This window comes from Zophobas morio, unplaced genomic scaffold, assembly GCF_036711695.1.
Source record: "Zophobas morio isolate AGI-343-1 ecotype UQ-CSIRO unplaced genomic scaffold, CSIRO_AGI_Zmor_V1 ptg000021l, whole genome shotgun sequence".
NCBI classification, from domain to species: Eukaryota; Metazoa; Arthropoda; class Insecta; order Coleoptera; family Tenebrionidae; genus Zophobas; species Zophobas morio.
The window spans coordinates 11,531,250-11,542,587 of record NW_026972126.1 but is presented as its reverse complement, the minus strand read 5'-3'; the positions used below and the strand labels follow the sequence as shown (position 1 = coordinate 11,542,587).

At 35.3% G+C, this 11,338-nt stretch overlaps 3 protein-coding genes across 3 annotated transcripts; 1 reads left to right on the top strand and 2 right to left on the bottom strand.

The window, feature by feature from the left end:
- Window positions 1-288: 288 nt before the first annotated feature.
- On the bottom strand, window positions 289-2,321 carry LOC135132693 (protein penguin). The gene is made up of 3 exons (XM_064060866.1): window positions 1,748-2,321; window positions 530-1,693; window positions 289-478 (listed from the first exon to the last, which is right to left on the bottom strand). Exons 1-3 carry the CDS (start codon window positions 2,237-2,239, stop codon window positions 305-307), a joined length of 1,830 nt encoding a protein of 609 aa, XP_063916936.1. The 5' UTR covers window positions 2,240-2,321; the 3' UTR covers window positions 289-304.
- A 238-nt stretch (window positions 2,322-2,559) lies between these two features.
- LOC135133294 (protein BUD31 homolog) lies at window positions 2,560-3,294 on the bottom strand. Its single transcript, XM_064061651.1, has 3 exons — window positions 3,097-3,294; window positions 2,752-3,041; window positions 2,560-2,696 (listed from the first exon to the last, which is right to left on the bottom strand). The coding sequence occupies exons 1-3, from the start codon at window positions 3,188-3,190 to the stop codon at window positions 2,646-2,648; spliced, it is 435 nt and encodes a 144-aa protein (XP_063917721.1). The 5' UTR covers window positions 3,191-3,294; the 3' UTR covers window positions 2,560-2,645.
- Window positions 3,295-3,913: 619 nt separating this feature from the next.
- Window positions 3,914-5,721, top strand: LOC135132785 (uncharacterized). The gene is made up of 2 exons (XM_064060982.1): window positions 3,914-5,157; window positions 5,233-5,721. Exons 1-2 carry the CDS (start codon window positions 4,986-4,988, stop codon window positions 5,493-5,495), a joined length of 435 nt encoding a protein of 144 aa, XP_063917052.1. The 5' UTR covers window positions 3,914-4,985; the 3' UTR covers window positions 5,496-5,721.
- Window positions 5,722-11,338: the final 5,617 nt, after the last annotated feature.

The window sequence follows — 11,338 nt, the reverse complement described above, 5'->3', positions numbered from 1 at the left end:
TGGGCATAAAAATGTAGTGTGTGTTGTACCTGTCTGTCGACGCCTATGTGGATTTTTATTAGACACGCAACATCCGAAACTACTGGACTGATTGTTGTAGTAAGCTTTTGTTTAATACTTGACTGGAAGTTCTTTTTATAAAGATTACTTAATACAGTGCTTGACATTTACATGTTTGTCAAAAACTGATATTGTAACAAGTTTAGAACGCAAGTGTTCACGAATCTTTATTTTTCAGACGACTGTTTTCCGTTAGAAAATATTTGGTCTAGTAAAAACACTCCTCAGAAAAATTAATAAAAATTTATTGATTCATTTTCTTAATTAAAATCTTACTACCAGCTGAAGTCTGCTTCATCAACACCTTCTGGCGCTCCTGTAACTTCAGCTTAAGTTTCTCCTGTACCTCTTTTGTACAATTTTCATAAATCGCCACCAACAAAAAGCACCCCCGGTTTAAACTTAACCACGTCTTCAACTAAAAACGCACAAAATGTTAGTCAATCAATAACCAAAAGCACAAACTTACCGTTTCTTTTGGCAATGACTCAATAACACAAGCCCCAAAACACGAATTTTGATCTTCAACGTTTTGGTCATGTTTGGCTAATTTTTTTAAAAGCATGTGAAGTCCTGCATCTTCAACACCTAAAATCTCTTCTTCTTTAGCTTTAACTTTCCACTCTGGATTAACTATCACTTTGACTATGCTTTCAATGGCGTTGCGTAGAGCATCGCCAGTACCCGCTTTCAATATTGCAAGCATTTCATAGGCTAGAGACGAGTTTTTAAGCCAGAACTCTGGTTCCTCAGCTATCAATTTTAGTAAAGTATCTATCGAATAGTCCAGTATTTCTTTCCTCCTGATTGCACAGTCTTTCTTAGAGTTTGAATTTTTCCTTCCTTCTTCAAACTCTTTAACAAAGACAGGGTGAAAACAAGTGGAGTCTGCTGGTGCCACCAACCATAGCAAAACCTTGCGCCCCCATTCATTTTCAGCCAGATCTCTCGCGGCGTTTAAAATTTCGCTTAAAATAATTTTGTGGAGCAGAACTGTGTCATCTGCTGTGTCTAACAACGTGATAATAGTGCAGTGACCATGTTCATGTTTCGATAATTCAATTGTGTGTTCTTTTATTGTTTTCATGGCATGTTTTCTGTCTTTGTTTGTACCATGCCAAATGCACTGCATGGCAGCTCTCACTCCATCTTTACTGTTGCTTATGACCACAATATGCGGAATTAACAGTGAGATTAAATCGGCTCTATCTTCAGCAGAGCACTCAGTGAGATACTGGTGAAGAACAGTCTGAACTAAACCTGAATCCAGCAGACTTTTATCTATGATTCTCGACAGATTAGCTTTTGTGGTAGCTAAAATTGCCGCTTTTAAATCAGGACTTTGTTTAAATACGTCCCTCAAGTGTCTAATTTCATTGTCTTTGCTAGTTCGGTAGATTTCTCCAAAGAATTCTTGTACTAAGTGTTGTTTCTGTTGTGGAGTGGCCCAGGTACTGTACGCATACTCAAAAACAGAAGCACTAATGGCATGACTGGCGAACTTCACAGCATGTCCATACATTTTATCAATAATAGCACTTCTGGTTTTGCTGTTTCCATACTTGAGGAGTCTTTTTGTACAGAAGATTCCATACTTTGATTGGAGCATGTCCACAGTGACCGGAATAAGTTCCTAAAACACAAGTTTCATAATCACACAAAATAAATAAATAAATCATACAAGTACCTCTGAAATTTGATTCTTCACTATTTCCGAGCTGTATTTCAATAACCACTGCACTATTCTTGATGTATCATGCGCCAAAACAAACTTAGCATAGTGACCCTGCCCTTTGAGCAATAAATGTAGCTCGTCTATCAGCTTGTTTCGTTCCTCTTCGCCCCCTTTCAAGGTCTTGCAACGCAACTTTTCACCCATTTTCTTCGCTTTAACAACAATATCGAATCCGCTTCTACCTTGCCTTCGTTTCAACCTCAACTCCTTTTTTTTCTTTTTGAATTCGTTCCAGTCCTCCGGTTTTTGAGTTTGTTCTGTTGTTTTACCCTTGCCATTTAGGTGTTTGTGGGGCTTCTTTTGCTCTCCTTCGATTTTCTTTGGGAATGTGGATTTTTTCTCAAAATTTTGTTTCTCGGTTTTGACCTCGACTTCCGAATTGGATTTTTTATTTTTCTTGTTTGCGGTGGTATCACTTTCAACGTTATTTTGTCGCTTACCCATTTTATTAAGTATTCAAATTACAAAAATCTGCAGCAACTTACAAGATCAAACACATGTGTTTTTTTGAGGTTAGGTTTGCCTAGTTGTCATTTGTCTAAATGAGAAAGACGGATTCATACCACGTGAGAAAGACAAAGATAAGTAGATAACCAAAAATGGCGGTTTATTTGAATTAATAAAACTAAAGTTACCATGAACGATTTTTTTAAAGTACTAGTACTCATCACTAACAAAGATAAAACGGTGAATCAAAGCGACTCTTAATTGGATATTGGTTTAAACATGGCGTGAAACCTTTATTTCAACAGACAAAAAAATAATCTGATGTCTTAATTTTATTTATTGCTATTTACAATTACATATTAAAAAAATTGAAACCAATCCTTAAAATAATAAAACCATCCGTTTACCCCGAACATCCTCGGCATCCACAATGCACGCACTCGACGATGCGACCCTACAAAAAAAAACCGTTATTACAACATTTCTAACACAAATTAAATAAAACCCACCTCTTCTAATTTGCCCTTGGGCACCCTACAAATACAATTCGTCCCAAAATTTGTGTCCCTGGACTGAATACACCTTAGACAACACAGATTCTCATAACCTTGTTTTTTCCACTTGGCGATTAAATTTTTATCGGCAATGTTTTCAGTGAGGCAGTAATCATACAGCTCTCGACTGATCGCTTTTCGTCTGTAAAACAAGTCGTAAATGTATCGCGACTTCTGGTGGTGGATTTTAAATATGGGCCACAGAGATTCGTTTTTCCTCTTGCCTTCGTGGGACTCAGTTTCAGCTAAAACGGTTACAGTCAGTATCAACGCATCTGTGACGGGTCATCTGGGACTTACCTTCTCTCATTTTTTGTTCCAACTCATCGAGGGTTGGTTCGATGAGTTCCCACCCCTCAGGAGGGGCTTTTTTGCTTCGACGGACTTTTGGCATGTTGGGTTTTTCTAATTTAGTCAATTAATTGTGAATGTTGCTATTGTTGACAGGGGAAGCGACAAGTTGAGGTTAGAAACGGAGGAGAAACGTCTCGAATACAGGATTGCCAAGCCTCGGCGTAAAAGCACTAAATATTAGTATAAAAATTACTAGAAATCACCAAATTTGAATGAAGGTGAACAAATTTCTAAATAAAATAATAATTAATAACCACCATTCATTACATTACTGGTACAAAACTTTAATGTTTGTCTTTTTCGACAATTTAAATTTTTTGATTAATAATAGTGCATAGCGTGCATAGCCTTGAGAATGCACCAATAAAGGTAGCGAAACGTCGGCAAAACACAGAAGATAATAAAACATGACCAGCGGATAAGTACTTAAAGCCACAATCTAAAAAATTATGGTACTAATTAAAAGTAAGTGTAACTGTGGGGGTGGTAACCCAAACATTCCGCCAAAATTTGACATGTGAACAAAATTCGGAAACCCGCGAAACATTTGAAAAATGGCCATCAATTTACGACACAAAATATTATGATTATTCTTCTTAATATATATAAATCTCGTGTCACAATGTTGGTCCTCAATGGACTCCTAAACCACTTAACCGATTATAATAAAATTCGCACACCATGTGCAGTTCGATCCAACTTGAGGGATAGGATAGTTTAAATCTCAAATTATAGTCGCAATTTTAATTTATTGCTAATTATTTGTCTGCTATTATTTGACAGTCACAATTATCTGTTAACTCCAAATGATTCTAACAGATGTCGATACCTTTCGACTGGGTTTCTAATATTTAAACGATTAAATTATTATTGTCAGTCAAATGCCAGCGAAAAAATCTAACCTCAACAACGCGAGCAGCAAAGGGTCACGACGCAAACGTGTTGAAAGAGCTCAGCAATTACCAGAACAAATCGAAACAAGAAATGCAGCTGAAAGAATCAGGACTGCAGAAAGTCGTGCACAAGAATCTCAAGAACAGCGTGACGAACGTCGGCAACAGAATATTACGAGAACAAGAGCGGCACGAGAACGAAACATAGCTACAGTACAAGTACTAGATCGACAAAGGCAACGGATCAGCCGCTCATTAACACGTGCATCATTCGTTCGGCTTGCCTTTGAATATGCACCAGATATTAACTACTCAGCGCATTCAAAAATTGCTATCGGTGGAATGGATAAAGTATGTCAATATTGTCAGGCATTGAAATTTCGGAATGAAGCAGCCGGCATGTGCTGCGCATCAGGAAAAGTTGTGCTGTCACCTCTACCCGCTCCGCCGGAGCCTTTATTATCCCTTCTTACTGGCAATTCAGATGATTCCAAATTATTTTTGCGTAAGATACGCAAATTTAATTCTTGCTTCCAAATGACGTCATTTGGGGCAACTAAAATTTGCGATCGTGCATCCGATGGACGTAATTTTGAAACTACATTCAAAATTCAAGGCCAGGTGTACCATAAAATCGGATCACTGATGCCAATGCCTGATAACAATCCGAAATTTCTTCAAATTTATTTTATGGGCGATTGTGAAGAGCGCGTGACGACTCGGTGCCTGTATAATTTTATTGAACAAGCAGAGGAAAGAGCAATTGTGATATTATTGTAAAATTTTTTAGAAGATCACAATCAACTAATTCAATTGATCAAAAGAGTTTCGCCACGACTGCAAAATGACAATTATCAAATCGTCATAAAAGCCGACAAAGTACCATTAGGTGAACATGCTGGTAGATTCAACGCTCCAACTGTTGATGAGGTTGCTGTTATCATGGTTGGTGATCCAGTTGACAAAAGATCTATAAAAATTACACGGCGAGACAACACTGTCAGTACGATTTCGGATCTACACCGTTCATATGACGCACTACAATATCCATTGATATCTTGGCAAGGACAAGATGAATATCACCTTAATATCAAACAGTATGATCCAAATACCGGTAAATTTGACAATTATCTATTTACTTTCTTATAGATTTTAATTTCGTATTGCATTTTATTTTTTATTTTTTTAGGTGATTACAGAAATAATAAAGTTAGCTCAATGAACTACTACGCACACCGAATAATGGTTAGGCAACATCAAGACAATTATATCCTTCGATATCGTCAGCTGTTCCATCAATACATTGTTGATATGTATGCTAAGGTCGAAAGCGAACGCTTGCGATTCCTTCGATTCAATCAGGCAAAACTACGATCGGAAGAATATATTCACTTACGAGATGCTGTTGCTGGAAACATCGATGGAAATTTAAATCCCAATGACATCCAGTGAATTTGTATACCAACATCAACATTTTCGTCTTTGTTCGTAAATAATTTCATTGTACTAAAGGGTTATAGTAGTAGAAAGTCAAATAAGGAGATCACCATATTTTTTTACAAATACCATCTGTGTGAAAAAGCATAGTGGACTCCGTGACTGATGTTCTCTTATTGTTCCTCTTAGATTGTTTACTATAATGTAATATAACAAAAACTTTAGCCACAGCAACGCGTGGCCGGGTCAGCTAGTTATTATATAAATTTCGCGCAGTGGTAAAAACCTATTATGCTCATCAGAAGGAACAAAATGCAGCAGCTACATGATTACTGCTTGTCTCGTAAGAGAAGATTGTTCTCGTTAGTCATAGAAAACCCTACAGCTTATTCAGCTGTCTCAAAAAAATTAATGACCGAGTCAATTTATTTTCTTGATTAAATCAAGAATTGCAAAACTCAATACTTTGAAATCTTGCAGACGTTTTAAAGTTATTGCAATCATGGTAAGTTGTTAACCAAAATATATCTGTTTATTCCCCCGAAAAAAATGATGACGTCGTCTCCAAATTTTGTCGAATAAATTCTACCCAAAATGTACAAAATATGATGAGTTTGAAACACTTGAGCATTAGATTGCTATTACCAAGTGTTGAAGGTGGAACGCTAGACGAGAGACAAGTTTGAATTGGGCGCCATTTGTTTCCTTAAACGCAACCAGCAATTCTTCTTAAAATCTACCTGACGCGCTGGGATAGACGACTACCGGACGTGGGTCATAAAAGCATGTAAGCCGATAATGCAGAATAATGATAATTTATGACAGGCGGCCCACAAACATACCTTTAGCACAGAATAATCATTTCTCGTATTCTTTTGACATATTAATTTTAATATTCGTGATAATTATTATATTATTCAAACACAATTTAGACACTGTAGAGCAACCAAGGCTTATCAAGCCCGTCTAATAGTTTATTCGCCTAAATGTATTATTAATACCGTTTTCAAATTACACCAATACTGAAAAATCGAAAACTTAATAATTGAAAAATTGAAACATTTTAAATGAAAAAAATTGGTAAACCGAAAAATTGAAAAATCTATAAATCGAGAAATTCAACAATCTAAAAATTAAACAATTTAAAAATCGAAGAACTGGAAAACCAAAAAATTTAAACCGAGAACTTGAAAAATCGGGAGATTAAAACATCAAGGAAAACAAAAAAATTAACGAAAAATCTAGAACTTAAAAATTGAAAAATTAAAATACCTATCGAAAAATTGAAAAACCGAAAAATCGAAACATCAAAAAATGGAAAAATTGAAGAACCGAAACATTGTAAAATCTCAGAACTGAAATACTGAAAAACTAAAAAATGGAAGGAAAATTGAAAAATCGAAAAAGTGAAAAAATTCAAAACTGAAATCTTGAAAAACTGAAAAATGGAAAGAAAATTGAAGAATCGGAAAAGTGAAAAAATCCAAAACTGAAACATTGAAAAATCCAGAAATCGAAAAATTGAAAAATCACAATTGAAGAAAGAATTGAAAAATCAAGAAATAGACAAATGGGAAAATCAAAAAATCAGTTAATCGACAAATTGAAAAATCGAAAAATTTAGAAACGTCAAAAATTGAAAACTGAAAAATAAAAGAATTTAAAAATCGTAAAACTGAAATATCGTAAAATTAATAAATTGAAAAACTGAAAATTTTTGAAAAAAAAATCGTATCAAAAACTAAAAATTCAAAAAATCGAGAAATTGAACAATCAAAAAATCAAAAAATTGAAATCCCAGTAAGTTGATAAATAGGAAAATTTAAAAAACAAAAATTTTAAAAATCCAGGAATTGAACAACAAAAAAAATTTAAGCCTGAAAACTCAGAAAATTGAATGATCAAGAACAAAAAATCTAAAATTTAAAAATTCGACAAATTGAAAAATCATGGAACTGAAAAATCGAAAAGTCGTGATAGTGAAATCTAAAAACCTAAAACTTTAAAAACTGAAAAATTAAAATATCGAAAAATTTAAAAACCGAGAAAACACAATATCAAAAATTTGAAAAATTGAAGAAACGAAATATTGCAAAATTCCAAAGCTGAAATATTCAAAAACCTAAAAATGGAAGGAAAATTAAAGAATCGAAACAGTGAAAAAATCCCAAACTGAAACATTGAAAAATTGAGAAATGGAAAAATGGGAAAATAAAAAAAAATGGTCTAAAGAGTTTAGACAGTACTTCCCTCGCTATCGGAAACGTGACGACTGCATGCCTATTATGTTTTTTTTTCACATTAGATTTCAAAGCATTCGGTTTTGTAATTCCTGATTAAATCAATAAAATAAATTTGCACATTCATTAAATTTTTTGAGTCACCCTGTATATGCAAATCCAAAAAACATGAATGGAATGATAAATCACAAGAAGAGACTCGTCATATTTTATACAATTTAGATAGGATTTATTCAGCAAAATTTTGAGGTGACGTCATCAATTTTTTAGAGGGGATAAGTAAATATATTGTGATTTAAACGGCCCTGGTTTAATAACAAAAAAATATTGTTCGTCTATAAAACAAACTCGTCTTAGACAAAGTATTCGTAAAAAAAATATGTCGTAAAAAAATTTACGTATGCTGGTCCCGACTGCGATTATGGTTTAAATATTTTTTAGAAAACCCTGTCATGGATGTAGAAACATTTGTGACAGCCAAAGAGGTTTTTTTGAGAAAATTATCTTTGAATTTAGACCAAATTGAAATAGACACTAGGCAACAGGCACATATGGGCAAAAGAAAGAGAAATTAGGGTTACGGCTTCAAATTTTGGACGTATTTACAAACTTAGACCGACTCCAGCAATAGCTAAAACTGTGGAGTCTCTGTTGTACAGTACACTTAGAGGCAATAGTCATACATACTGTTACCGGGCCAACATTTGGAGGCCTGATTAGTGCGATCATTAGGTTAAGGAATTAGATAAGTTGTTTTATCCAAATAATATTTAAGCATGTCCGCTAATCGGAGCGCGGCTGCGACAGCAGCCGCATATAAGATACGTAAAATTAGAGCAATAGGCAATAGGCAGTTGAGTCGTGGGTTTCAAGGAAGTCTGTTGTCGTCAGTGCTCGCCCCGGCGGCTAAACGGCCAGACAACCCCAATAAACCGTACCTTCTTTTTTCATCGAGGCTTTTATTCACGAAAAACCCCGTGCTCAGTTTTTTGCCGTAGCAAGCAAAGCACCCACACCGGTTCTTTTCAGAACCCCATCACCCAAGGGCACTCCGACACCCTGGAACAAAGTCGGCGTACCGACGCGGGTTAAGGACCGGACGCTTCCTCGCTGGAATCGCGAGCTCGCGACGACCCGGTCCCGTAACAATACTATGGACAGCAAAGTGAGGAAAAAGCTGTCAAGTGTTTTGAAATAAATGAAAATATAAAAACTGAACGGTGTGGCTTGTTTATTTCAAAACAATTTCCTTACTTGGCTGCTAGTCCAGAGTCCAGACAGGGTTTTAGAGGATAGGAGTGCATTAGTCGAAATTAAATACCCTTCAAAATCGCAAGATTTGTCTCCCGAAGAAGCGGTTAGAAAAAAAATAATCAAATTTTGTACATTGACAGACAGAGAATTGAAACTAAAAAAAAAATCATGATTACTACTTTCAAGTCCAGGGACAAATGATTGTTACGGATATTTCACAAGTTTATTTTGTTGTATGGACACCCAAAGGAATAAATACAGGGTGTCTCAGAAATAAGTACATTAATTTTAACCAGTAACAGAACTCGTGAAACGGAACAACTTTTTTATCTAGCATTTTTTCGAAAACTCAAGTTGAATTTCGAATTTTCCCACCCATATATTCACGAGCCGTCTATGTTCACCTTAAATAATAACTTAAATAATAGCAACACTACAACAATGAAGAAGGTACCGTAGCAACCGTTTTGACACTGACAATCACTTTTATGTCAATGTTTTTATTAAACGTTGTCTCTTTAAAGTTTGTGTGGCACAGATTTCTAATTTATAGACGAAATGTGTTGAAATGGCTTTGTTTTCAAATCTGGAATGCACCGATATCGTTTTAACGTACGGTGAAGCTCGGAGAAACGGCACTCGCGGCCAACGAATTTTTTCAGAAAACCTCCCAAATCGTCGTCTGCCAAATGTACGCAGTTTTAAGAACGTTGTAGCATTTTCGAGAGTACTGATCTTTTAAACCTGTACCTCAGGATCGGGGTAAGTTACGTAGTAATAGAATTGCTAATACTGAAGAGGCTGTTTTGAAGAGTGTCGAAGCTCGACCGGGCACTAGCACGTATCACTGTCTAGTGTGATGTATCGGAGAATAGTATTTGGAGGATACTCAGAGAACAAATGTACCCCTTTCAGGACCAGAAAGTTCAGTTATTGAAACTAACAGACTTACCACGTAGGCAAAACTTTTGTAAGTGGGTTAATAGAAAAATAAACGAACAAGCAAATTTTGTATCTCTTATACCATCAAGTGATGAAGTCGGTTACACGAGGGAAGGTGTTCAACACCCACATTTGGGCCAATGAAATTCCGTATGCCATTAGGGATCAGGATTTTCAATTTCTCTCTAAATGTTTGTCACATTGACACGATTAGGAAAATACGTATCCTAGTAACTGTTTTTGACCATACATTATTAATTATAATAATTATTAGTGTCCATGGGTGACTAAGGATCCATGGGCGGGTAACCTTAATTGGGATATAACTTTAACAATTTTTAACTTGATAATTAAAAAGTTCTTGACAAAACTCTACTAAAAAAAGTTGTTGAGTTCAATGAGCTCTATAACTGATTAAAATTAATGTACTTATTTCTGAGACACCCTGTATAGAAAAAATTTATAAAGACGAAGAAATATATGTAAAAACTTGGCAGATTTTACTTTGGCGCATTATTGCCCGAAATAATTGATTCAAGAAGAAAGCGGAACCTGCCTTTGCGAGAGATTTTTTTAAAATAAATAAAATTTGTTTCTATTTTTTTATGTACTTTAGTAATTTATTAGGAGTACATTTTTCATCACCAAGACTTGCATATTTTTATTATAAATATATTTTGAAAATGATCTCTCGGCAAATGAAAACATATACGAGCACTTTTTTCGAGTAAACAATGAAGGGAGAAGTTACTGGGCGTAGGGCTTTTTTAAAACACCTTCTTTCTGGGATAAGTAGTAGATACACTTAGCTACTTATACGTGTTAAACAAAAGCTGTATATTATATATTATACCGACGTTCTAGCTCGGTTCGCCGTGAAAACGGCGTTTCAAGAAGCAACATGATGACATTGTACTCGGGATTCATTTTTCACTCACCTGTACCTATGAAAGAGACAATAACACAAAACACCAACACGTGGGTTTTTATTCAGGTTCATGCTAATTACCCATGCACCCCGCAACCCTACCGTTCTGTAAAATAGACGTGGGTTGCAGACGGATGTAATATACCTTGATTTCTCAAAGGCATTCGATAGACTTGATCATGGTATTTTGTTTCATAAATTGGACGTTTTAGGATTTGGCCCCCAGCTCATTCGCTTCTTCATGTCATACCTGTATAACAGGCAACAGTATGTTCATTGTTTTGGGTATAACTCTCGTTATATTAATGTTTCATCGGGAGTACCCCAAGGTTCTGTCCTGGGCCCCCTTCTTTTTTTACTCTTCATTAATGACATAACTGATGAATTGGATATTGAATACGCTCTTTATGCAGATGACATCAAAATATATAGTAGAATCAGTACAACTAAAGACTGCATTGTGTTACAGCAAAATTTAAACAAGATTTTAATAT

Excerpts from the sequence above, each read along its gene's own strand:
- LOC135132693 (XM_064060866.1), bottom strand. The coding sequence starts at position 2,239 with ATGGGTAAGCGACAAAATAACGTTGAAAGTGATACCACCGCAAACAAG. Across the intron at positions 1,694-1,747 it reads TGAAGAATCAAATTTCAGAG|GAACTTATTCCGGTCACTGT; the intron begins GTACTTGTATGA and ends CTTGTGTTTTAG. Across the intron at positions 479-529 it reads AGTCATTGCCAAAAGAAACG|TTGAAGACGTGGTTAAGTTT; the intron begins GTAAGTTTGTGC and ends GTGCGTTTTTAG.
- LOC135132785 (XM_064060982.1), top strand. The coding sequence starts at position 4,986 with ATGGTTGGTGATCCAGTTGACAAAAGATCTATAAAAATTACACGGCGA. Across the intron at positions 5,158-5,232 it reads ACAGTATGATCCAAATACCG|GTGATTACAGAAATAATAAA; the intron begins GTAAATTTGACA and ends TTATTTTTTTAG.
- LOC135133294 (XM_064061651.1), bottom strand. The coding sequence starts at position 3,190 with ATGCCAAAAGTCCGTCGAAGCAAAAAAGCCCCTCCTGAGGGGTGGGAA. Across the intron at positions 3,042-3,096 it reads GGAACAAAAAATGAGAGAAG|CTGAAACTGAGTCCCACGAA; the intron begins GTAAGTCCCAGA and ends TAACCGTTTTAG. Across the intron at positions 2,697-2,751 it reads CCAAGGGCAAATTAGAAGAG|GGTCGCATCGTCGAGTGCGT; the intron begins GTGGGTTTTATT and ends TTTTTTTTGTAG.